Source organism: Gossypium hirsutum, chromosome A07 (assembly GCF_007990345.1).
Source record: "Gossypium hirsutum isolate 1008001.06 chromosome A07, Gossypium_hirsutum_v2.1, whole genome shotgun sequence".
Taxonomy (NCBI): Eukaryota; Viridiplantae; Streptophyta; class Magnoliopsida; order Malvales; family Malvaceae; genus Gossypium; species Gossypium hirsutum.
In genome coordinates this window covers 21316432-21343241 of record NC_053430.1, presented here as the reverse complement: position 1 = coordinate 21343241, position 26810 = coordinate 21316432, and the positions used below count along the sequence as shown (strand labels likewise).

General features: G+C 35.9%; 2 protein-coding genes and 1 non-coding gene across 3 annotated transcripts; 2 read left to right on the top strand and 1 right to left on the bottom strand.

Annotated features, from left to right (window-relative positions):
- Positions 1-1720: 1720 nt before the first annotated feature.
- Positions 1721-3777, top strand: LOC107956026 (aluminum-activated malate transporter 2). Its single transcript, XM_041117753.1, has 6 exons — positions 1721-2068; positions 2157-2297; positions 2399-2671; positions 2750-2856; positions 2973-3116; positions 3197-3777. The coding sequence occupies exons 1-6, from the start codon at positions 1792-1794 to the stop codon at positions 3626-3628; spliced, it is 1374 nt and encodes a 457-aa protein (XP_040973687.1). The 5' UTR covers positions 1721-1791; the 3' UTR covers positions 3629-3777.
- An 11890-nt stretch (positions 3778-15667) lies between these two features.
- On the top strand, positions 15668-16951 carry LOC121203675 (uncharacterized). The gene is made up of 2 exons (XM_041074109.1): positions 15668-16304; positions 16635-16951. Exons 1-2 carry the CDS (start codon positions 15668-15670, stop codon positions 16949-16951), a joined length of 954 nt encoding a protein of 317 aa, XP_040930043.1.
- Positions 16952-22958: 6007 nt separating this feature from the next.
- LOC121204194 (small nucleolar RNA R71) lies at positions 22959-23065 on the bottom strand. Its single transcript, XR_005899123.1, has one exon. It is a non-coding gene; the product is annotated as a small nucleolar RNA R71 (small nucleolar RNA).
- Between the last annotated feature and the right edge of the window lie 3745 nt (positions 23066-26810).

The following is a 26810-nucleotide window of genomic DNA, read 5'->3' as shown; positions in this document are numbered from 1 at the left end:
TTAATATTTCGATGTTGAAATAATTTAAAAATTAGGTAAATAGACCATTCAACTTTATAAAAAAATTTTATCTAAGTTTTTCATTTATTTTTTTTAATTTTTTTTTTAGCTTTTGAATTTTCATTGTTTTATCAACCACCTAAAATATATGAAAAAGTTAGTATTTTTTTAACTTTGTTGATGTAACATACACATAGATTGTCACATGGACCACGTGGATGCTATGTCAGTAAGTAATTAATTTTTTTAAATTTAAAAATTTCAAAAATTTGCAAAATTATTTTTAAAATAGAAATTATATAAAAATATTTTTTTAAATATTTTTAATTTTAAAAAAAATTAATTGTAACGTGGTATGCATGTAGATTGCCACGTCATAAAAGTTAACAAACGTTGACTTTTTCATTCATTTTGGATGATTTGACAAACATACAAGTTCAATGGTTAAAAGAGGTGAAAATTTAAATAAAGAGTTAAAAAAACTTTTTTTTGTAAGATTGAAGGGTCAAATAAATAATTATTCCTAAAAATTATAACTATATTTGTGATTAAAGAAATTATTTGGTACACTGACGGTGAAATATTCATACTTCATAAGTTAAGAGTTAACAAGTGTCCTATAAAGATATAGTAAAATATTAAAAAAAAACATATCAAAATTTTGAAACTACTTATAAAAAAAATTGTGTTGTAAATATTCGCACTCATAATTATGCATTATTTGTTGAAGAACCATCTTGATTTTGTCTTTTGAAAAATTGCACTAAGTTTGGAAAGGTGATGCATAAGTTATGTAATCATAGTTTAATATTAAACATCATAAATTATTAAATATGTCAATTTTATAAATAAATATAGTTAAATACATCATATTAATGATTTTAATTGCTTTGTATTTATTTTTACATTGATTAGATGTATGATAGTTTTGTATTATTATTTTTTTATGTAAAATGATGTTAATATATAGAATAGAATAACGTTTTCCTACCGTCAATTACGATGCAATGGAAATTGGAAAGGGCTCCAGATCTTAGCTATTTCTACTAACAATTCTGAACCCCATAGGTATAACAAATAAGGCTATAAGCTTATCTAAAAAAAGACTGGTACGTTTATGTTGGAATGATATGATATGAATATAAATCCACAAAAATATTAAAATTTATATAATATAAGTTATCAATTTATTAAAATTATATTTATATAATTATGAAATAAAATTATTTAAAATAGGACATAAAGTCTTAAGAATTCAAAACAAATACACACATTATCTTATCAAAGTACACTGTACGTGTAAATACCTAACAGGTTACCTCCTACCACCAGGAAAGTTGTAAAATAGCACACGCGGACCTTTAATAGAGTCGGCAGCTAGTAGGTTAGTGATCACTGCCCATAATATGAATATCTTTGTGTAATTTATCTATTGTAACATTGGCCAGCTGTGTTACTACTATGGTGCAAGCAAATCATCGTTGAAAGACCCTGAAAGTACCGAATTGAGAGGAAAGGTTCCTGTCAGTGACGTCTCCAGCTGGGCAGCCAGTGATTGAACTTTCCAGGTACTTGGTTGTTCAAATTGACAACCTGAGATGCCAAACTCCGCGTTCCTTCCTTTATATTCATTTGTCTCTTTGTTACAATATCACGCTACTATGATTGATGCTTCTCTCTTTATAAACAGCTATAAATATATGATTGATGCTTCTCTCCTTAAAAACAGCTATAAATATACGACTCCACCTAGAGTTTCATTCATCAATATTGCTCCCCTTTGGTTTGACAATGGAAGCCAATGTAGTAGTAGAAGGGGGGTCGTCAAACAGTTGGTTGGCGTTGGTTGACTCGATAGTGAAAATAAGAAGCAAGGTGGCTGAATTTCCAGGGAAAATGAAGAAAGTAGCAGAAGATGATCCTAGAAGAATTGTTCATTCGTTTAAAGTAGGATTAGCCATCACCCTCGTCTCACTCTTCTACTATTTTGATCATCTATATGTTGGCTTTGGCAGCTCAGCAATGTGGGCTGTTTTAACTGTCATTGTCGTCATTGAGTTCTCTGTAGGTAAGCCTCTAAAATGATCACATCACATGAATCAACTGAGTCTGGAAATTTACGTCCAAAACATGAAAGCTTGTTTGTTTTAATGTAGGAGCAACTCTTGGCAAAGGCTTAAACAGGGGATTGGCAACATTTTTAGCTGGAACACTGGGCTTTGGAGCTCACCACTTAGCTAACCTGCCTGGACGGGAACTTCAGCCTATATTACTGGGAATCTTTGTGTTCATTCTAGGTAAAACAACATGATCCAAAATAAAAAAACGCATATTTTGAACAAACATCAATTTATTTTATTATAACAAGTGAGGACTAATTCTGGGTTGATATATACAGCTGCAACAGTGTCGTTTATACGATTCTTTCCACGAATGAAGGTCAGATATGATTACGGGCTCCTTATATTCATGTTGACCTTTTGCTTGATATCTGTTTCTGGTTATCGTGATGAAGAGGTACTTGAAATGGCTCATAAAAGAGTATCCACTATTCTAATTGGTGGATTTACGGCTATTTTTGTCTGCATTTTCATCTGCCCCGTTTGGGCTGGCGAAGATCTTCATAATTTGGCTGCCAACAATCTTGAAAAGCTTGCAAGCTTCTTAGAAGGTACTTCCTTGTTTTAAGCATATAGGTACACAAATATTTCAACATAAAACTTGCATATTGATGCCATTTAATTTGCAGGTTTTGGGGATGAATACTTCCGAAAATCAAGCGAACCAGAGTCAAATAAAGCATCGTTACAAGCATATAAAAGCATACTCAATTCAAAGCAAAGCGAAGAATCTTTGGTGAGTAGGAGAACTAGTTGAAAAAAAAAAACAATTAGGAACCGACCAACATGATAAAAAAAATCGAGATGCAAGTGTCATACGATCTTACTTAAGGATTTTATTCTCGCTCGCAGGTTAATTTTGCTAGATGGGAACCCCCACATGGGCCGTTCAGATTTCGTCATCCTTGGAAACAATACCTGAAGATTGGAAGTCTCACTCGACAATGTGCTTACAGAATTGAAGCCCTTAATGGTTGCCTCAACTCTGATGTACAGGTACTATAACGTCAAACAAAGTCCATATCCAAAATGTTAAAAATCTGGTAATTTTTAACACTGGCATTAATCTTTTACAGGCCTCACCAGAAACCTGTCGAAATTTTCGAGAAGCATTCATCAAAGCAAGTTCAGAAACAGGGAAAGCTGTCAAGGGATTAGCGTCAGCTATGAGAACAATGACTCTACCAACAGGTGATTGTCCTCAAACCGCAAAATCGAAGAACGCCGCAGACAACCTTAAATCGTTGCTCAGAACAGGGTTGTGTGAAGGCATAGATATCGTAGAGATTCTAGAAGTTGCGACAGTAGCTTCATTGCTGCTTGATATTCTTGCTTGTACTGAAAAAATTTCAGAGTCGATTCATGAATTAGCCTCTCTAGCGCATTTCAAGAGATTGGAACCTGATGAAAAAGATGGGAATCCAGATTTAGATAAGCAGAAACAAGTGTGGCAAAGTTCTAATAGCATTGCTTCAAACCATCATCATCATATTATTACAATTGAGTAGCCATTAACTTGAGAGCAAACATGTGTGTGACTGAATTGAGTAAATTTTTAAAAGAAAAATTTATGGGCGGAGGGGAAAACTCGTTTGAGCTAAGTCTGGAGCATCATCCAACTTTTTTTTAATGGAATCCGAATATTTTTGGACTGAAATTTCTACTTTTGAATAGAAAAGTTCTTATTAACTTCGCAACGCATTTTGCATAAAGTTAGTTCGAGTTTGGGAGCGTTTCAGTGAAGACCATCACCATCAATACTGGATTGTTGAGTTAAAAGATTTTAGAAGTCTCTTTAACTACCAGGCAAACACTTTAGATTTTGTATTACTTAAAAGTTTATTTAAGAGGTTAAATATTTATTTATTCATTAATTGAATCTTAAGACTTGTAAAATCAATTATTTAATTAATTTTAAGAGTTTTATTTACATAATTAGTACATACTAATTAGAATTATGTATTTATTTTAAATTCTTGTAATTTGGCCTAGAAATAGCCACCTTTTCAAGTATTGAATAGAATTGAATAAAATTGAAGTTTTTTTTTTTCTAAAGTACATTTTTTTAGAGTTGAATGATTTAGTTCTTGTTTATTTTTTAAGTTTATTACTTTCGAAGTCTTCTAAAGAGGGAAGCTTTCAATCTTTTAAGTTCTATTATTGACTTTTTTAAAAGTCTTTCTACAGGTTTTGTTGGGAGTTCATCCGATCATTGATGTTTTTAATTATAAGTTTATTTTTTTATTTTTTTAAGTTATCCAAATATCCATAGATTCCGTATCAACATATTAAAATAAAGTGAATAAAAAAATATAAATAGTAAAAAATAAAAATATCAAAATAAGTTTTTGTTTAGTTTAAAAGAAACTCTGGGAACTTGATGAATTCATTTTGGATATGATATGAAACAATTCAATTGTGTCAACAATGGATGTGACACTTTGTATTGTTTCCCATAACAGCCTCCTCAAGATCTAGGTCATAGCATTTCTAAGTTTTAGAAGTTCTTTAACTATATCATATCGAACAAGTCTTTGTAAATTTTGATAATTCACATGACCAAAATTTTGATGTCACACTTCTAAATCTTGCACAATAGCTTTGTTGTAGATAATTTCATTTACAACTATGTAGAAGTTGTAAAAAGTTTTTTGCTTCTATAATTACAACAGAGATTGTTTCATCAAATTACAACACAATGGCTTTTATTAAATCTCACATGAAATCTTTGGTCACATAATTGACTTATGTTAATTAAGTTATCTTTCAATCCCTATACAAGAAATACATTTTTAAGATTAGAGAAACCTTCAATATTACATGTAACTTTTCTTGTTACTGTTTTTCTTCTCATCTTCAAAAGTTACTTTGCCTTCAAAACAAATTAAAACATCTTTCAAGTTGATCATACCACTAGTCAAGTGTCTAGAGTAGTCATTATCAAAATACCACAAGGCGTTAGTGGAAGCCTTTCTAACAGTATCTGAAATGATAAAACATTTATGATCCTTCTTTCTTAACAAGTCTTTATGGTTGTTGTTGCATTGTGGCAGACCATGTGAGCACTTGAAGACGACCATATTTGATTTTTCTCAAGCCTCCTAACATCTTGTAACATCTCAGTCTAATATGACCACTAACTCTACATTAATTGAATTTGTCAAAGGACTCATTAATCATCAGTGGTTTTTCCAGTGTGGTATCCAATATGCATACTTTAGCAAAAATAGAGAGTTTACTTTGAGTGGATGAATCACCAATAAACCTTAAACATGCATCCCTTAGTTTTTCACTTATAGTACCCATCTTCTTGAGAACTTCTTTGGTAACATCTAGTTCAGTATTGTGTTTAGGTAATTGAACCTCTTTTCCTTGAACAAGTTTGACTAGTTTTGAATTTTCCTTCTTGTGGCTAGATACTTCACCACTAAGCTACTCATTACATTACACAACAAATCTCATATGTCCAACATTACTTTATAATATTTAATTAATTGTGTATCAACATCATTATCTTTGTCACTATCTGATATAAAGGTCTCACCTATAAGTATAACATATTTAAGTTTAGTTGAAAATTCAACATAGTTACTTACATGTTCATTATTACAATCATCAGTTTCATATTAATCACCCAATGTGATGTTGAAGGACTTCCTATTTTTCTTTAATGTGTTTGCATATTCTGCCTAGATAGGCTTGTATCCTTTAAACTTATGGCATTGGATCCCTTTTCTTTCTTTCTTTTTTTTAATCTAGTTCAGAAAATGAGATGATTGCCACAAAGGCGTGATGATTTCTAAGGTTGATATTCATGTTTAGTGGATTATATTGTACCAAAAACCTCTGACGAATATCATTCCATGATGCCACTGTCTCCGATAGCAAAGCATTAAGCCACACTCTTGCTTGATCTCTCAAGGAATATGGAAACAATTTAAGCCTCAAGGCATCTTCAAGAACACTTTGTCGTCTAAATGAGTCACGGACTTCTAGAAGAAGTCTTAAGTGCAATCTTGAATCCTCATTTGGCAACCCACCAAATTGTCCAACAGTTTGTAGCATTTGAAATATTACTAGTGTAACTCCCCAAAATCCCGAACTTTTTTTTTCGGTTTTGATAAAAGGTGTGCTTAATATTCCTAGTCAAGTGTTATTTATGTAACAATAGGTCTTGGTTAAGTTATGAGTTCGAACTTTGGGGTGAAGGAAATTATAGTTTAATAATTAAAAGAACCTTGGTGGCAAGTAGTTTGGTTTTTAAATAAATGAAGGAGGAATTGGACACAAGGAGCCTTGTGTTGGAGTGGCAAGTAGCGTCACATGTGGGGCTTAGAGGTGGCGTCACATGCATGGCAAGGAGATTTGTGGTTCGAATCCCTCCTTGCTCAAAAGAAGGATTTATTTTTGCTCAATAAATGGCCAGTACTGGCGTTGGATATGAACTCTGAAGGGAGTGATCAGAGGAGAAATTTAAGGAAGGGATTAAGGAGTTATCAGGGAGAAAAGTTAGGGAGTTATCAGGGAGAAAAGTTAGGAGATGAGGGGTGAAGAGAAGTGGGGTCGAATTAGGAATTTGGGGATAGGTAAATTCGGCTATAGTATATATAGGTGCCGATTTTTGGAATTCAAGGCTAATGCCAAGTTCTTCCTTTCTTTTTACCGATAACACTTTTCTTTTCAAATATCTAAAAGCCAAAATCCCTTATTCTTTCTCTTTTAGTTTGTGCCAATTTCTTTTGGCCAAAATCCTGTTGTGCCGCCAATTTTTCTTCAACGTTGGCTGATCGATTCTTGTGTAAGTGCTTTACTTTCTTTTAGTTAGTACCGATTTCTTCTCTCCCTTACTCTTTCTAAATCAGTTTGGAAGGGGATTAGTATTGAACCTCGTATTTCAGATCTCTGCCGAATTACTCCTTAGGCGTTTTGGGTAAGTTTTCCTCTTTTATTGGTTAAGGTTGGCTGAATGATCATGGATGATTTAAGAGTAACTTAAGATGATTTGCGAGTCACTTGTTGTTTGGTTCTTAATGATTAAGATAGATGCAGATTTAAGAAATACCCATGATTAGTGATCAAGGAAGGACTGTTAAGGCTTATCGTTCAAGGTTCGTGGCTAAGGAGATCGTGACACATTTTAATACCAGGTGTGTACATACACTGCACACACATAGTAGACCGGTAAATCCCGAAATGTCGAAAAGCTGAAATGCCGAATAGCCATAAGTTTGGCTACAATAGTCTTGCAAGTGCGCGAACACTCGTAAAGGGGAAAACCAATAGGTTACCAGAGGCCCATGAGCGATTCCATGGATTTGGGCCGTGTATTGGCCAACCGGTCCAAAATGGGCTAAATGGGCTCGATGGGCTGTAGGGCCCATAATAGGAAAAATTGGCAATTTGATACTATGTGATGAAAAATCATATGATTGCATGACTATGAGTGTGATTGGGCCTGACGGGCCATACAAAAGTGATTGGGCCTAATGGGCCATATGAATGTGATTGGGCTCGATGGGCCATATGAATGAGATTGGGCCTAAAGGGGCCAAATGAATAAGTATGGATCTGTTAGTGTTTAGTAAGGGGTTGTGGATCCAATTTTTTTGGTAACTACTCAATCAGGCATAAAACTTAAATAATTAAATAATTGCGACTATGGATGAGTCATAAGGTTAAGGTGTGGCAATGGGTATATGCATGTCTAGGATTGGATCTAGGGAAAGCTTGGTACTTAAGCGGTCTTAATGACTCACCTTCTCTTCTCTGGAATCCTACCTAGTGCATAGTATCTGTTCACTTTAGCCAATGAGGACTTGTTAACAGGCCAAGGTAAGTAATAAACCCATAATAAAGAGAAATTACTGAAAATGCCCCTAGGGGCAGAAATGACTAAAATACCCCTATGTGTGGAATGTAAGATTTATGGATGTTACATGTATACCTGCTGCATTCATATGATATTTTGTTTAGGTTGCATAGGGGTTGGGAATTATGGAACGGAGGAAGTATACGAGGATCGCATGGTTGCTTAACGATCGTGGATCCACCGATGGCTATTAAGCCCAATATTTGATTAGCAGCTTGCTACAATGAAGGTAGTACCGCAACCGGGCTACCATTGGAGTGTATCGGATGGGTGGGTCAATATTTATATCCCCACATGGTGTGTATCGAGGGATGAAGATGGTGTGTAACGGTTGAATGCGTAGGATCCGTGCATATTTGATTGCTTTACATTTGTTCTGAAATTTAATTAGGCTCAGGCTCAAAAAGACTTGCTATTGCACGCTTTTCTATTTTCCGAGGGTTGTACACATTGAGTTTTCAAAAACTCACCCCCTCTTTTATTTTTCTTAGGTGATCCTCAGTAGGTGGTTCGACGGTTGGAGGGACTCCGAGGTGGCCAGCGAGCAAGACGACTTGGACTTTTTTTTAAGCCTATAATTTCTAGTATTTAAAGTTACTTTAGTTCGGAATGTAATAAGGCCTTTCCTCTGGTTATTATTCAAATTAGGATTATATTTATTATTATGCTTTATATTTGCTAGAAGTAGAACATGGTTTTCCTAAAACCATAACTGTTTTAACTACTATATTTCTGCAACTTAATTTTTAAATGACAAGTTTTCATAGATCATCTGTTTTAAATAAAGCTTCCGCAACTAAAAGGAGATTTTACAAAGTAATTATTATCATACAAGAAGGAATAGTTTTTTTAATACACTTTGAAAGCAACAAATACAAGCTGAGATTTTACTCTAGGTTTTTATTTTAAAGAAGGGTTTTCAATGAAAACAAGGTTTTCGATAAAACACTTCAATGTGACACGTTGGATCTGGTCATAACGTCTGGGCCGGGTTTGGGGTGTTACAAATAGTTTCAATTCAAATTGTTAAGGTTATATGTGTGTTCTGACTATCCCTGGATTATAGTCATCCAAAATTGGCACAACATGCTCTCGAATTGGCCTATCTCGGTCATCTATCACACGATGAATAGAAAGATCAACATCTTGAGCATTTGGATTTAATGGATCATTCAAACCAAAATCATTCCCATCCCTAGCCATGTTACACACTTCTCTTCTCCTTCTTCACAAAGTTCTCTCGATCTCTGGTTCTTCGTTGGCAGGAATGCTTCTATTCATGCACTGATAACAAACCTATAGAAATTAAATACAACTAAGTTAACCAAAACTAGTAAAATTAGTAAAATAACAAAACCAAATTTCACCAAATTTTCAATCCCCGTGAATAGCGCCAAAAATTTGTTGCGTGTGAATATGATATGTGAATTGTGCAAGTATACACGTCGGATCAAGTAATAAAGTGATAAGTGAGATCATCTCCACAAGGATCGAATAGGTATAAAATGGTTAGGTTATTATAGTAAAGTGAGATTAATGCTATGGCAAAAACAATAATAATGCAGTGACAATTAGGAGCATAATGCTGTATAAAATATGCAAAACAAACAAGTAAAAAATTAAGGATGTGAAAAAAAATGCTAGACAAAGGATAAAGGATCTACAATGTTGATTTGTAAGGTTGGGATTACTAAAAACCTACCTTTATTAACCAATAATGCCTCGGCAAGTTCAATCTTGTTCTACTACTTGGAATAGTTCTACTATGGTCTGCTTCGTTTGAGAACTAGACCTTAAGTTACCTCACCTAGGGTACAATACGTCTATAGGCCTTAAGTATGGTTCCTACAACTGTTTCTACTTCCTTTCGTATGAGACATTGCTCTATGTCTAGAGTCCGCTATGAGTATTCATTTAAAAACTCACTCATATCATTCAATTTCAATCTACCTAACCTAACCTTTTCAAAATTGGATTAATTCCTTAAACATGCTGCACATTCATCTATGTCCAGAGATTACATGCATGTAATTCAATAATACCATTGAATGAAACAATAAATTAAAACTAATCTAGGCTTTAACCATTAATGTTAATAAAGGTTTCGTCAAGTAATCCCAATGCTATGAGATTAAATCATAGGCTGGTAAATAACATTCCGATTCAAAATAGCATTCAACATCATTTTCATCAATTTAGGTTATGAAATAGAAAATAAGAAAGTAAAGAAAAAACTCTAGGCAGTGTAACATCCTTAACCCGTATCCTTCGCCGAAGTAGGGTTACAAGGTATTATCGATCAATACACATCATTTAACATACACAACTCTTACATTTATGCATTCATACTTAAATACCATTTAATCACAAACACATTGTCCCTTATAAGGGCCTACGAGGCCTTAAACATGCTTTAGAAATGTTTTGGGACTAAACTAATAACATATGAAAATATTAGAAACTTAAAAAAAATTCAACCATAAAGGTATCACACGCCCTTGTGAGCAGGCTGTGTGCCTCACACGACTCCAAACACACCCGAGTCTCAGGCCGTGTGGAAACAGGGCATACATACTGACTTGTATCATACGGCCGAGGACACGCCTGTGTGTTAGGCCGTGTGAAAACTGGAGGGTATACTGACTTGGCCATACGGCCGATCACACGTCTGTGTGTCTAAGCCGTGTAAATGACTGACTTGATTTCTAAGCGTCATCAGGGGACACACGGCCATATACCAAGACCGTGTGTCGCATACGGTTGAGACACTCGCTCGTGTCTCTGCCCGTGTGGACAAAAATAAGCCATTTGCAAGGCCAATTTACCATCCCAACTTCAATGTACCTACACAAGGCAAAATGTACAAGTTCCATACACAAAGGACAGCCAAATCAATCCCAATTCATGCACAATTCATGCTATACAAATACAACTATTTCACTTTCTCAAATATATACCAAAAAAACATGATCTTTAACTTTAATTCATACAATATATATATATACTAACTTAATATTCACAACCGAAAACCATCATTAACTCAATCAATTCATTCACTATAATACATACCATTTAACTACCAATTTGACATATAAATTCATGCCACAATAAGACCTTTCTCAAGCTTTCATCTACCATAATTCAAATAACCATTTTAACTTCCATAATGTCTTGGTTACAACCATGCCAAATCAAACCATCTCACAAGGCATTATAAACATCTTACAAAAGTCATTAACAACCATTTCTATTAACAACCATTTCTAATAGCCAAACACACATCAATATTAACATCATTAACAAGCCAAATCTCATAACTATAATCACAACCAAAATACCACATCTAGCCTATACATGTCATATACCATAAATGTATAATTAAAAAGTACCAAATTAAGTGTTTAATAGTGTGATGATGTTCCCGACGACTCCTGGATCTGAGCTAGCCTTAATTCACTATAAAATATAGAAAAATAACATGAAGTAAGCTTCATAGCTTAGTAAGCTCGTATGTGAATAACTTAATTCATCGAATAAATGCAAATCAACCAATTACACATGACAAAACCATATACACATTAACTACAAACCTTTCTCATGTCTCAAAACATGATCAAATACAAACTCATCGAACTTTCATTATTTAATACACGAATAGGTTCTGCACATACCTATATCGCCTTGTACTAACCTCTTTCTCAACCACATCATTTATTTACCCGTTAAACCATTCGAAATAAAAATAAAACACTCAGGAGTCTCGTACGATAAGTACCTATACCATGGCCCGTAGCCAAATCAAGCTAACTTATCCGAAGTGTAACATCCCGAAATAGGGCCTAGTCGGAATAGTGGTTTTGGGACCACAAATCTGACGTCAAAATATTTTTTTATGATTATTATGAGGTCTAGAATATAAAAATATGCATGTGCTAAAGTTTCATGGAGAAATTCTATGAGTAAGGTGTCCAATTGGAAAGTAAGGACCAAATTGAATAAATTGCAAAACTTGGATTCTAGAAGCAATCTGTATGAAATTGCTTTGGAAAATTAATTAGAAGTCCTTAAAGATAAAATTTCCCAATTTCTAAGTTTTTGGACAAAAATAGACATGTATTAAAAATTTGAAAGTTTAGTAAGGAAGGGCATTTTAGTCATTTGGTAATAAATGAAATAAAAAGGGAAAATGAAGGCAAAATTCACTCATCTTCTTCCTATAGCTGTCGAAATTTCAAGGGTTCCATAAGCTAGGGTTTTCAACATTTTCAAGCTTAATAATAAGTGCTCCCTAGCCTCGTTTTTAATGTTCTTCGTATTTTTAAAATCCCGGTAGGTTACTTTCTTCATTTCTATCCATATTTCATGCTAGGGTTCATGTTTAGAGAACTAACCATGAATGAGATGCTTGTATTTTGATATTTTATGGAGGAATATAAGAGTTTAAAGGATGGTAAACAACTTATACTAAGTGGTTTTTCATAGAAATGGCTTAAAGGACTAGATTGTAAAAGTTGTAAAAAGTGGGTAGAAAAATGTGAAAAAAGGAAAATTTAGACCGCTATAAGAATGAAAAATATTCGGCTAGGCTTGGGTAACCAGGAAATTTCATGCATTTCATTATACGAGCCTAGGGACTAAATCGTAAATAATGTGAAAGGTTAGGGGCAAAATGGCCATTTTGCCCGATGGTGAAATTTAGGCTCTAAAAGAATAATGTAAGATATTGATAATTTATTTTTATTGTTATATACCTCGAGGAACAAATTCTGGAGGTCGATTAAGGAAAACAAAAAGTTTCAGAATAATTGAAAAGCGAAACCAACACAAATACCAGGTAAGTTCGAATAGTTTAAGGTAAACCCATAATATGCTTAAATGCATGTTTTATGAATGTGTAGTAGTTGTATATAATGATGGCATGAAAATTTATGAAATGTGTTAATAATAGTAATGACAAGATGATAACTGTCCCAGTTGAAGTTAAAAGGGAAATTCGATGGATAAACCATGGCTTACGTGACTTGAGATCCTGTATGTGTTGTAGAAAAAGATTTAGCCCAGACGAGTAATCCGTTGATCTCAAATATAGAAAGGATCTAGCCCGGACGGTGATCGAGCCCCCCGAAGAATATGTGTGCATTAAGGATTTAGCCCAGACGGGTAATCCGATTAGGGTCTAAACTTAGCCTAGACTGGTAATTTAGACCTGAGCTCATTAAGGGTGTTTGTCACTATAAGGGATTTAGCCTGGACTGTTAATCCCAACAACTCTCCATGAGTTTATATTACGGGGGATTTAGCCTGGATTGGAAATCCTACCGTAAGATGTGAGGTTCGCGGGAGTGCGTACTTGAGAAGATCATTCTTATGACCTGACGGTAAATGGATAATCCATCGAGATTTCTGAGGTACTCAACGGGATTAACATGAGATATAGAAATGAAAATGTTGGATGATAAGCTCATCTAAGACAAATTACATGATGAATTATTATGGGATTAACTTAATGCTTGAGTGTATGCAATAGGAGGCTATTCTATATTTATTGGATTGGTTGCCTAACATGGTTGAATGCTAATTAATCGGTAAGTTTACTTTCCAGTTATTTGGGCTTACTAAGCATGTAAATGCTTACCCCTCTCTTATCCCTGTCTTACAGAGCTCGAGGACTCGTAGTGATTGGAAGACGGCTAGAGAATCAACACACTATCATCTTGTCCAGCTTTGGTATATAGATACTTTTATTTTGTTTAATGGCATGTAAAGGGCTTTTGTTTATTTTGCTATGTGTACCATTTGGTTGGCCAATGTAAAGGCGTAAATATTAAACTTATTCTTTTTGTATATGGCCATAAGACATGGCTCATTTTTTTGTAGGTTATGACCTACCAACCATACATGTTTATGTTAAAAATGTTATTGTGATGATTGAATGTAGGATTTCATAAATAGGCATTTCTAATGTTGCCAAAACATTTGGAGATAGTAGGCCATAATTGGCAGAATTATAATAATGAGCCAAGTCTAAATGTGTTTCAATGGGATGGAAATCCTCAATACCAAAAAGGACATAATTGAGCATGTACTTAACCGAAGAGATGCGGTTAACATGCAATAGATTCATTGATGATAGTCTTTAAGTATATTTGGGTCATGTTAAATGTAATTGGGGTTCTTATATGTGAGAAAATGATGAGGGTGACCATTGGCTTGAAATTATAACCTAAAAACGGTCCACACGGGTAGACACACGGTTAGCTCCATGGGAGTGTGGTACGGCCGTGTGTCCCCTTCACTTAAAATTTTAAATCAGAATGCATGGTAGTAAACACACGAGTAGAGACATGCCGTGTGTCTCAACCGTGTAGAGGACACGGCCTAGCCCCATAGGCGTGTGTCCTAGCTGTGTGCCCCTAAATACATGCTGACGTCACAGATAGAATGTCCAAGTTTTTGGACACGGGCGATCACACGGACGTGTCTAGGTCGTGTGAAAGACACGAGCCAGGGATACGGGCGTGTGCTTGGTCGTGTAAAAACCCTGTAGGTTTGAATTAGAAAATAAATTCAATTAATTCCACACGAGTTAAAGACACGAGTGTGTCCCAGAGCACACGGGCGTCTGCATTGTCTCCACCCGGGCGTGTGAGGCTTAACCTAAAAAATTTTCCTAAAATTTTCTTAGGTTCTTGGTTTAGTCCCGGATCATTCTCGATGTATGTTTTGGGTCTCGTAGGCCCATAATAGGGACACTAAGATGTTGTTTGATTGGTTTTAATTTAGAACGAAATTTTATAAACTTATTTTCCGAAAATGTCTGAGTATGTGTCTGGTAACGCCTCGTACCTGGTTTCAGTCTCGGGTACAGGTAAGGGGTGTTACATTTAGTAGTATCAGAGCCACAGTTTAGTTAGTTCTAGGACTACCGTAGGGTGTAACGAGTTTAACTATACATGCCATTATACGAACGTTGATAGTGTGATATCTACTAACTGCTTGATTGTCTTTGAATATAATAAATGTATTCCAATCAAGCACAAGATGAGTCCGAGGGAGCCGAGAGTCATGCTCCAGCTTCCGTACAATGAGCTGTTTCTACTAATAGTAGAAGGCCTGTGTCTAAAGGTCGGGAAGAGCCTAGAGCCGCATTCTTTGACTTGATGGATGAGTGGTTTGAGTATTATTTGAAAAATCGCCCCAACATACCACGACCTCCCCCGCTCCCTAATCGACTTGATGAGGAAGTGCCACGTGGTATGACACCTGTAAGGATTGGTAGAGCCCCGGTGGACAAGTTTAAAAAGTATGGGGCTGAAGAATTTAGAGCTAAGATTGATGGTAATGCTGAATGAGTCGAGTCCTGGCTCGAGAACACTATACGAGTATTGGACGAGTTATCGTGTACACCTGAGAAGTGTTTAAAGTGTGTTGTATCTCTTCTAAAGGATACTACATACCACTGGTGGAAGACTATATCTTCAGTGGTGCCAAAGGAAAACATCACTTGGGAGTTTTTCCAAGCGGAGTTTAAGAAGAAATACGTTAGTCAAAGGTTCTTAGACTTGAAGCAAATGAGTTCCTAGAACTCAAACAAGGAAATAAGACTGTATCGGAATACGAAAGGGAATTTGTAAGACTAAGTCAGTATGCGACTAAATGGGTTCAAACAGAGTTAGAAATGCGTAAACGCTTGGAGGGAGGTCTGAATGAGGAAATCAAGCTGTTAATTGATATCTTAGAGATTCGAGAGTTTCCTACATTAGCTAATCGAGCCAAAAAGGCCGAGGAGCTCAATAATGAAAGGAAGCAAGCTAAGAGAGAAGCTCGAGTTTCAAGCAAGAAGTCCAGGGGTAAGACACTCTCATTTCCTACTAAAAAATCAATAAGCCAACATGAGCGCTCCACTTCATCGGTTGTGGGATATTCGAGTAGAGCGAGAAGCTCCAAACGACGTAACCAGAAGTCTTCCTCCCGGATGGTAACTAGCGTGGGGAGTGTAGATGACCAAAAGCCAAAGTGTAAAAGCTGCAATAAATTCCACTTTGGAAAGTGCCGAATGAAGAGCAGTGCGTGCTATAGATGTGGTCCTCTTGACCACTTCCTCAGAGACTGCCCAGAGCGAACCAATAAAGAGGTGGAATTAGCCCCGAAGTCGAGTGCTCCTATTTCACGAGGTAGACCTCCGAGATATCCTGAAAGTGCTAGTGGTAGTCGAGTTACAGCCAAAGATACTACAAAATTAGAGGCTCGAGCCCCGGCAAGAACGTATGCAATACGCGCTGGAGAGGAAGCCTCTGCTCCTGACGTCGTCAAAGGTACCTTTTCTCTTTTTAATATTTGTGTTGTTGCCTTAATTGATTCGAGATCGATGCATTCATACATTTACATGAAATTGGTGTCTAGTATGAATATATCCATTGAACCTACAGAATTTATAATCAGAGTGTCGAACCCATTAGGCAAGTCAATCTTGGTTGATAAAGTCTGTAAGAATTGTCCTTTGACGATTCAAGGTTATTATTTTTCGGCTAACCTTATGTTATTGTCATTTGATGAGTTTGATGTAATACTTGACATGGATTGGTTAGCCCTGAATGATGTAATTGTAAACTGTGGTAGCATGTATATTGAATTGAAGTGCCCAGATGGTGAGATTCTACAGGTTGATTCAATAGAATTGGATACACCGCTGGTTGTAATTACATCAATGGTTGCTCAAAGATATATGAAAAAAGGGTACGAAGCCTACCTTGCTTTTGTACTGAACACTAAAGAAACGAAGTTGAAGATTGAGTTCGTACCAATAGTATGTGAATATCCAGACGTGTTCCCGAAAGAATTACTCGGATTACCTCCTGATAGTGAGATAGAGTTTGGTATTGAACAGGTGCCAGGAACAGCTCCTATTTCTACTGCTCCGTGTAGGATGGCACCTACCGAACTGAAGGAGTTAAAAGCATAGTTGCAAGAACTGACAGATAAAATTCTTGCAAGGCCGAGCTTTTCGCCTTGGGGTGCTCTCATATTATTTGTAAAGAAGAAAGATGGTTCAATGAGGCTATGCATAGATTATCGGCAACTGAACAAGGTAACTATCAAGAATAAGTATCCTTTACCAAGGATCGATAATTTGTTCGACCAGTTGAGGGGAGCCACTGTATTCTCTAAGATAGACCTGAGATTTGGATATTATCAGTTGCGAGTTAAGGAATCGGACGTGCCTAAGAAAGCTTTCAAAATGAGGTATGGCCACTATGAATTTCTTGTCATGCCGTTTGAGTTGACGAATGTACCGACCATATTTATGGACCTAATGAATAAGATCTTTCGGCCATACTTGGACAAGTTTGCCGTTGTGTTCATTGACGACATTTTGATTTGTTCCAAGGATGAGTCAGAGCATGCGAAGCATCTGAGGACTGTGTTACAGACTTTACGGGAAAAACAATTGTATGCTAAGTATAGCAAGAATGAGTTTTGGCTCCAAGAGATAGGGTTTTGGGTCATATTGTTTCGGGTAATAGCATTCGAGTTGATCTAAGTAAGATCTCTACTATCGTTGAATGGAAACCACTTAAAAATGTAACCGAGGTTAGAAGCTTTTTGGGCTTAGCTGGTTACTACCGAAGATTCGTAAAGGGATTCTTCATGATAGCTACTCCAATGACGAGGTTGCTACAGAAAGACGTTAAGTTTGAATAGTCAGAAAAGTGTTAGCATAGTTTCGAGAAGTTGAAGACATTACTGACTGAAGCTCCAATTATAGTATTACCCGAGTCGGGAAAAAAGTTTGTGGTCTACAGCGATGCATCCTTAAATGGACTGGGTTGTGTGCTTATGCAAGATGGCAAGGTGATAGCCTATACTTCATGACAGTTGAAGCCACACGAGAAGAATTATCTGACGCACGACTTAGAGCTTGTCGCCATTATTTTTACCTTGAAGATCTGGAGGCATTATTTATATGGTGAGACTTGTCGTATATTCACAGACCACAAGAGTTTAAAGTATTTATTAAATCTGAGACAACAGAGATGATTAGAATTAATTAAAGATTACAAGTTGATCATCAATTACCACTCGAGAAAGGCGAATATGGTCGTCGACGCACTAAACAGAAAATCTTTGTTTGCATTAAAGGCCATGAACGCTCGATTGGCATTGTCTAATGATGGTTCGATTTTAGCAGAGTCAAGGGCTAGGCCTACATTTCTTCAAGAAATTTATGATGCTCAAACTAATGAAAGTGACCTGCAAGCTAAAAGAACTCAATGTGAGTCAGGCATCGAATCAATTTTCAGATTGATTTTGATGGATGTTTGATGTTCAAAGACAGAGTATGTGTACTGAGGAACGATGAAATTATTCAGAGAATTTTTCAAGAGGCACATGATAACTGATTGTCTATTCATCCTGGAAGTACCAAGATGTACAATGATTTTAAGAAAAAATACTGGTGGAACGGTATGAAAAGAGACATCTCCAAATTTGTATCAAAATGCTTGATATGTCAGCAAGTCAAAGCTGAACATCAAGTACCTTTAGATTTGTTACAGCCTGTGATGGTCCCCGAATAGAAGTGGGACAGAATTACTATAGAGTTCATGACAGAATTACCATTGACCCTGAAAAAGAAAGATGCTATATGGGTTGTGGTTGATAAGTTGAAAAAGTCAGCTTATTTTATCCCGGTAAGAACAGATTATTTACTTTACAAGTTAGTCGACTTGTATATATCTGAGATTGTGAGATTACAAGGGGTACCGCTATCGATTATTTCAGACAGAGACCCAAGATTCACTTCGAAATTCTGGAAGAAGCTACAAGAAGCCTTGGGTACCAAGTTGAGTTTTAGTACAACTTTTCACCTGTAGAATGATGGTCAGTCTGAACAGATGATTCAGATTCTTGAGGATATGTTGCGATGTTGCATCCTCGAATTTCAGGGTAGCTCAAAAAAATACCTGCTATTGGTAGAGTTCACCTACAACAATAGTTTTTAAACGAGTTTGAAGATGGCGCGATTATGAGGCCTTGTATGGTAGAAAGTACCGAACTCCATTGTATTGGACAGAACTCAAAGAGAGTCAGATTCACAGAGTTGATCTGATCAAGGAAACCGAAGAAAAGGTTAAAGTGATACGTGACTGCTTAAAAACGACATCGGATAGGTAAAAGTCATATGCTGATCTGAGCAGAAAAGAGATCAAATTTCAAGTTGGAGGTAGAGTATTCTTGAAAGTATTTCCATGAAAAAAAGTATTAAGATTTGGCCGGAAAGGCAAACAGAGTCTGTGATTTATTGGACCATACGAGATCACTAAAAGAGTTGGACCATTAGCCTACCGTTTGGCATTGCCACCAGAACTAGAAAAGAGTCACGACGTGTTCCATGTATCTATGTTAAGGCGATATCGATCAAACCCCTCTCATTTGATTTCACCAACGGAGATTGAAATTAGACCGGACATGACTTATAGTGAAGAACCGGTCAAGATTTTGGCTTGTAAAGTTAAACAGTTGAGAAATAAAGATGTAGCTTTGGTAAAAGTTTTATGGCATCGAAACGGTGTGGAAGAGGCTACATGGAGCCAGAAGAAACCATGAGAAGCCAAAATCCAAACTTGTTTACTGGTAAGACTTTTGAGGACAAAAGTCCCTGAAAGGGGAGAAATGTAACATTCCAAAATAGGGCCTAGTCGAAACAATGGTTTTGGGACCACAAATCTGACATTAAAATATTTGTTTTATGATTATTATGAGGTCTAGAATATGAAAATATGCATGTGCTAAAGCAATATGAAGAAATTCTATGAGTAAGGTGTCCAATTGGAAAATAAGGACCAAATTGAATAAATTTCAAAACTTGGATTCCAGAAGCAATTTGTATGAAATTGATTTGGAAAATTAATTAGAAGTCCTTAAAGAGAAATTTTCCTAATTTTTAAATTTTTAGACAAAAATGGGCATGTATGGAAAAATTTGAAAGTTTAGTAAGGAAGGGCATTTTAGTCATTTAGTAATAAATGAAACAAAAAGGGAAAATGAAGGCAAAATTCACTTATCTTCTTCCTATAGCTGCCAAAATTTCAAGGGTTCCATAAGCTAGGGTTTTTAACATTTTCAAGCTTAATAGTAAGTGCTCCCTAGCCTCGTTTTTAATTTTCTTCGTATTTTTGAAATCCCGGTAGCTTACTTTCTTCATTTCTACTTATATTTCATGCTAGGGTTCATGTTTAGAGAACTACCCATGAATGAGATGATTGTATTTTGATATTTTATGGAGGAATATAAGAGTTTAAAGGATGGTAAACAACTTATACTAAGTGGTTTTTCATAGAAATGACTTAAAGGACTAGATTGTAAAAGTTGTAAAAAGTGGGTAGAAAATGTGAAAAAAGGAAAATTTGGACCGCTATAAGAATGAAAAATATTCGGCTAGGCTTGGGTAACCAGGAAATTTCATGCATTTCATTATACGAGCCTAGGGACTAAATCGTAAATAATGTGAAAGGTTAGGGGTAAAACGGTCATTTTGTATAGTGGTGAAATTTAGGCTCTAAAAGAATAATGTGAGATATTGATAATTCATTTTTATTGTTATAGACCCCGAGGAACAAATTTCGGAGGTCGATCGAGGAAAACAAAAAGTTTCAGAATAACCGAAATGCAAAACCAACACAAATACCAGGTAAGTTCGAATAATTTAAGGTAAACCCATAATATGCTTAAATGCATGTTTTATGAATGTGTAATAGTTGTATATAATGATGGCATGAAAATTTATGAAATGTGTTAATAATAGTAATGACAAGATGATAAATGTTCCAATTGAAGCTAAAAGGGAAATTCGATGGATAAACCATGACTTATGATAAACCGAATTTATACATATTTTTATCCCATGCTTAGTACATTTATGGATGATTTCTCCTTAGATTTGGTGAATTCGATGCTCCTAATTCTTTAATTTCATGTTTTATACTTAAGTGAGCATAGGAGAATAAAAAGAGCGAGAAACGGGCCGAAAACGGAGAAAACAGACCAACATAAGAAATCAACACGACCTGGACTTCCTCACGCGGGTAGTCCACATGGCTGTGTCGATTTGGCAAAATCGAAGCACGACTTTGACGGGTAGACCACACGTCCGTGCCTATTTAACAGCCTTGACAACAGTCTGAAGCAATCGCACACGGGCGTGTCACACGGGCGTGTCGCTGTCGAGCCCAAGTATAGTCCTATTCAGAAAATGCCACTTTTGAGGGCTCTTAAGCATTCTAAAGCCTATTTAAACACCGGAGGAGGCACTATAAAAGCGGGATACGGAGGAGGAGGCAAGAAATTACTCAAAGAAAGCCGATTGATCCATCTCAGAAGCCGGATTCTTCGTCAAGACTGAAGATCTCCCTTCAATTTCCTTCAGGAGTTTTGAGTTTTCTTTATGTTTTGTTATCTTTTCTCTTTTGAGATGTTTTCTTTCATAATTATGAACTAAACCCCATAAATACCTAAGGGGAATGAAACCTAAGACGAATCTTGCTATTATTATCTGAATTGTATGATAAATATTTGACATGTTCTTAATTATGTGTTCTTAATTCTTGTTTTAATATTCCAGGATATTGATTCAAGTTAATGCGATTATTCAGAGGAGCAAAAGTCTCTGTCTAAGAGTAAAATTTTCGTAATTAAGCGGAGTTGATTATAGGCCTAGAGATAGGGTGAAAAGATTTTGCTGGATTAGGGTGAAACCTAATAAGGGAGTCCATAGATCGAGTTAATACAACATTAGGGTGTTAATTAGAAAAAGATTTCAATTAATTAACCTAGGATTAGACGTTATTAGTCTCGAGAGAGATAATAATATAACTTAGGGATTTCTACGGATCAAGTCAAATGAATAAATCGTCTGATTTAGAGTTAAATAACAAGTGAAGTCTAGGTGGATTTTTCCTTGGGTATTGTCTTAATCAATCGAGTTTTCCCAAAAGCTTTTCCCCAATTTTCTCTCTGTGCACCCTTAGTTTAATTAGTTTAGATAAATAAATCCCTTAATTTTTGGGCTAGATAATAAAAAGAAAGTAATTACTAGTACTCTTGGTTCCTTTGGGTTCGACAATTCGGTCTTGCTAAAGCTATACTATTGTTCGATAGGTACACTTGCCTTCATCGTGAAAATAGTTAGTTTCAAGAGCGATTAATTATAAATTTTTAAAACCTGTCATGAATATCATGTACCAAGTTTTTGGCGCCGTTTCCGGGGAACTAAGATATTAGGAACATTCGATTTTTATTACTTTAGCCATATTTACTTTTAGTGCAATCTATGTTTAGTTTAATTTCACTTTTCTAACTTTTATTTTATTTTCTTCTGGTAGATTTTTCTAGTTTATGACCAGAAGAAACCCGTCACGACCATTACTTTTTGATAGTGAGATCGATCGCACAGTTCGCAGAAATCGAAGAGAAATAAGGCGAAGCTTAAGATACACAGAGGAAGAGCAAGAGGACGATACTCACACCAAAACCAAGGAGATGACTAAAAACCAGGAAAATCCGCTACCTCCTGCTATTGCTGCTAATTAGAATCCTGCTCCGCGTACTATGTATGATTATGCTAAACCTTCTTTAACAGGAACTGAATCAAGCATAGTTAGGCATGCTATTGCTGCAAATAATTTTGAACTAAAACCTAACACAATTCAAATGATACAGCAATCTGTTCAGTTTGATGGTTTGCAGGACGAGGATCCCAACGCTCACTTGGCGAATTTTCTGGAGTTTTGTGATACATTTAAAATCAATGGCGTTTCTGATGATGCCATTCATCTTCCGTTATTTCCCTTTTCATTGAGGAACAAAGCTAAACAGTGGTTGAACGATCATTACCACGAGGTTCAATCACTACTTGGGAACAAATAACCGAAAAGTTTTTATTAAAATATTTTTCGCGGGCTAAAACGGATAAATTATGTAATGATATCTCTTCTTTTGTGCAGACGAATTTAGAAACACTCTACGATGCATGGAAGAGATACAAGGACCTTTTGAGAAGATGCCCTCACCATAGGTTACCACTTTGGCTACAGGTTCAAACATTTCATAATGGCTTGAATCCTTCGACTAGACAGATGATTGATGCAGCTGCTGGTGGAACTATTAATAATAAGACACCTGAAGATGCTTATGAATTTATAAAAGAGATGTCACTGAATAATTATCAGTGGCAAGCCATGAGGACAAAACCAATGAAAATAGTCGGCATTTTTAACGTCGATTCGGTCACCATGCTCTCTAATCAGGTATAACTTTTGAATAGAAAAATTAACAGTTTTCTTGGTTCTTCAAAGGTTCACCCAGTAATTCAGAAGCAAGTGGAGGTGGATCAAGTAATTCAGAATATCCACCCTATGGCCACAACATGGAGAACGAGTAGTTAAATTACATGGGTAGTTAAATTATATGGGTAATAATCCTTGATCTCAAAATAATCCTTATAGTAACACTTACAATGCAGGTTGGAGGAACCACCCAAATTTCTCATGGGAAGGCCAAGGGAATCAGAGACCACCACCTCCAGGCTTCCAACAACTACCCTACCAACAAGAGAAAAAGCCGAACCTTGAGGAGATGCTAACAAAATTCATCTTGGTGTCAGAAACTCGTTTTCAGAATATCGAGACAGCACTAAAGAATCAACAAGCGTCGATCCAAGGGCTCGAAGCTCAAATAGGACAGCTTGCCAAATTAATATCTGAACGACCACAAGGTAGCCTGTCGAGTAACACTGAATCTAACCCAAGGGAACAACTCAACGCAATTACCATCCAAGACAAGGAAGGGTTAGTGGAACCTGAACCAGAATCAAGACAAGGAATCGTGGTAAGTAAAAGCAAAGATGTGGTAGACCATAGAGAACAAACATCGGTAAGTAAAGAGTACAAACCTTGTGTGCCATACCCCAATGCGACAAGGAAAGACGCACATACGAACAATTTCGTAAATTCTTTAAATTATTAAAAAAATTACATATTAACTTACCGTTTATTAAAGCTCTTTCGCAGATGCCAAACGCAGTCAAATTCTTAAAAGAGCTTTTAACAAATAAGCAGAAGTTGGATGAGGCGTCGCATATGGAGCTAAATGAGGTTTGCTCAGCCATACTACAGAATAAGCTGGCCAACAAATTAAAAGATTTAGGAAGTTTTACGATTCCTTATTTAATTGGTAGTTTAGATGTTAATAATGTTTTGGCTGATTTAGGGGCTAGTATCAATGTCATTATCCAAACAAACTAGGATGAGTATTCAACTAGCCAAAAAAACAATCAGATTTCCTAGGGGTATTATTGAAGATGTACTCGTTAAAATTGACAAATTTATATTCCCAGTTGATTTCGTTGTTCTAAACATAACGTACCTTTAATTTTAGGGAAGCCCTTTTTAGCAACTGCTAGAACGATAATTGATGTTGGTACAAGTGAACTCACACTTCGTGTGGGTGATGAAACAATCACTCTTCAAGCTTGTAATTTGAGTAACACCTCAAAAATCGAGGGTGATTGCATAAATCATACTACTAGTACTGATCATGTGGTGAAACCCTCTGTGCAGAAAATAGGTTCGAAGAGTGCACATGAGACGTGTTCAAGCAACAATGAAGGACCTATCTATAAAGAACGAAGGCTATGAGTTGAGGAACTAGATGAATGACGGATACATAAACCAAAACCACACCTTGACGAGCTTAATATTATCAACTTAAGGTTGGAGACAAAATACTACTGGATGCAGCAGATCCTCATATTGCCACTTCTGAATCTAATGGAGAAATTCCTCTCACGGTACTCAATATTTTTCCATACGTTACAGTCAAGGTAATTCATCCTAAATTTGACACTTTCAAGGTAAATAATACTTGTCTAAAACCTTATTTTGATAAAATTGATAGCAGGAATGAGGAGTGTAAACTCCTCGAACCACCATGACTATGCGATATCGAAGTAAGTCGAGTTTAGACTATAAATAAACGCTTCTCAGGAGGCAACCCGAGCACTAACAATTTTGATTTCTTTAAAATTTTAGTTTTTAACATCTAATCACTAATTGAGTCATTGAAACACAGGTTTTCTAATCCACACGACCAGGCACACGGGCGTGCCTTAGGCCGTGCTCACACCACGGGCGGAACACGGCTGTGTGATACGGCCTTATGAAAACAGGGCAACGTTTCCCTAATAAGGGATTCGATAAGTTGCCACGGCCGTGCGACATGACCGTGGCCAATCCTGCCAAATTAACACGGGCCTGCAACACGCTTGTGCCCACCGACCGTGGTCGAGCCTGTCAAAACAGCATGGGCATGTGCTTTCATACACGAGCATGGGATCAACAAACGAAGAATGACACGGCCGTGCAACATGGCCGTGTGCACCAATGCGCCTAATTTCGAAAACCACGAAACGCACAGGCTGAAATGAAGGCACACGAGCGAGCCCCACGACCGTGTGCCCCAATTTATTTATTAACACCTATTATTTTTATTACATTTATTTTTATCTTTATTTATATGTTGAAATTACTTTTTATTTTCCTTTAATACTATTTTTATTTAATCTTGAGATTTTATAATTTTTATTCGGCTATTTCTTTACAAGTAATTATTTTTCTTTATATTTCCTAAGAGAAGTTCCTGATTCTATCACAGTTATAAAGAGCTCCAAAGCTGGAAAAGGTTCTCCACGATTGCCATGTCCTGTCCGACTACCATGATAACTTCTTCGCTGGACACTGTGGTTGTGGAACCAACCTCTACCACCACCGGAGTATCCTTCTTTAATCTCATCATTACCTTGGCCGATTATTCTCCATAACTCCAAATCAAGGAGTCCATTCATCATTCAAGAAGTTTCAATTCTCTCTCGATCTTATGATCTTATATCTATACCGTCGTAAATCTAACTTTGTACATTGAGGGCAATGTACATCTTAAGTGTGGGGGGTCTTTTATATCATTATAAAAAAAATCCCTGAATTTTGTTTATTCTCATTTGATCTTCTCATATCATTATTAGAATGAATTTTGATTGATTTATGATTTTCTATTAATATGTCTTGAATTAAAACATAGGCATTTATGCATTGACTATTCAAACTTTAAGGAATTAGAGAATCAAGCATGATAAAGTTGATTTTTGAGAATTAAAAATTTTTAGGTTGTTTCCCCAAGTTTAGGTATTATCTTGAGTTAAAATTCACAGGTTTAAACATCAAAAAGCCATAATTTTTGTGAGATCTTGAACTTGTAGAGCATCTATTATTTCTTTCATGCTCATTTTTATTGTTGCTTTGAGTGCGTCAATATTGAATTGTCATTCTAGAACTTGCTTGATTTTGCATGTAAAGACTACACCATTTGATTTGATATGTCGAGATGATAAAGGCACTTATGTTTAACCCACTCACTCCATAAAAGCCTACCTTCACAATTAACCCTTAGTAAACCCCCTTGAGCCTAACAGCTCAATCATTGATTTTCCCTCAACATTAACCCTTAACCCATTATTTTTGAAATCCCCTAAATTAATTTGATCCCTATATTTTTTAGACTTGATTTGAATAAATTGCTTAGCTATGTTTTATTTTTATAGATTGCCTATGTTATTTGACTTATTTTTTTTAAAAAAATACAATACATACATATATATTAGTAGTTATTCATCGTTTTTTGAGCTTAAGTGTTAATTGAAGCTTATTCAGTTAACGATTAGTTATTTTTCTAGTTAGGTAATTTTTCAATTCAATCTCGATTCTAACCTT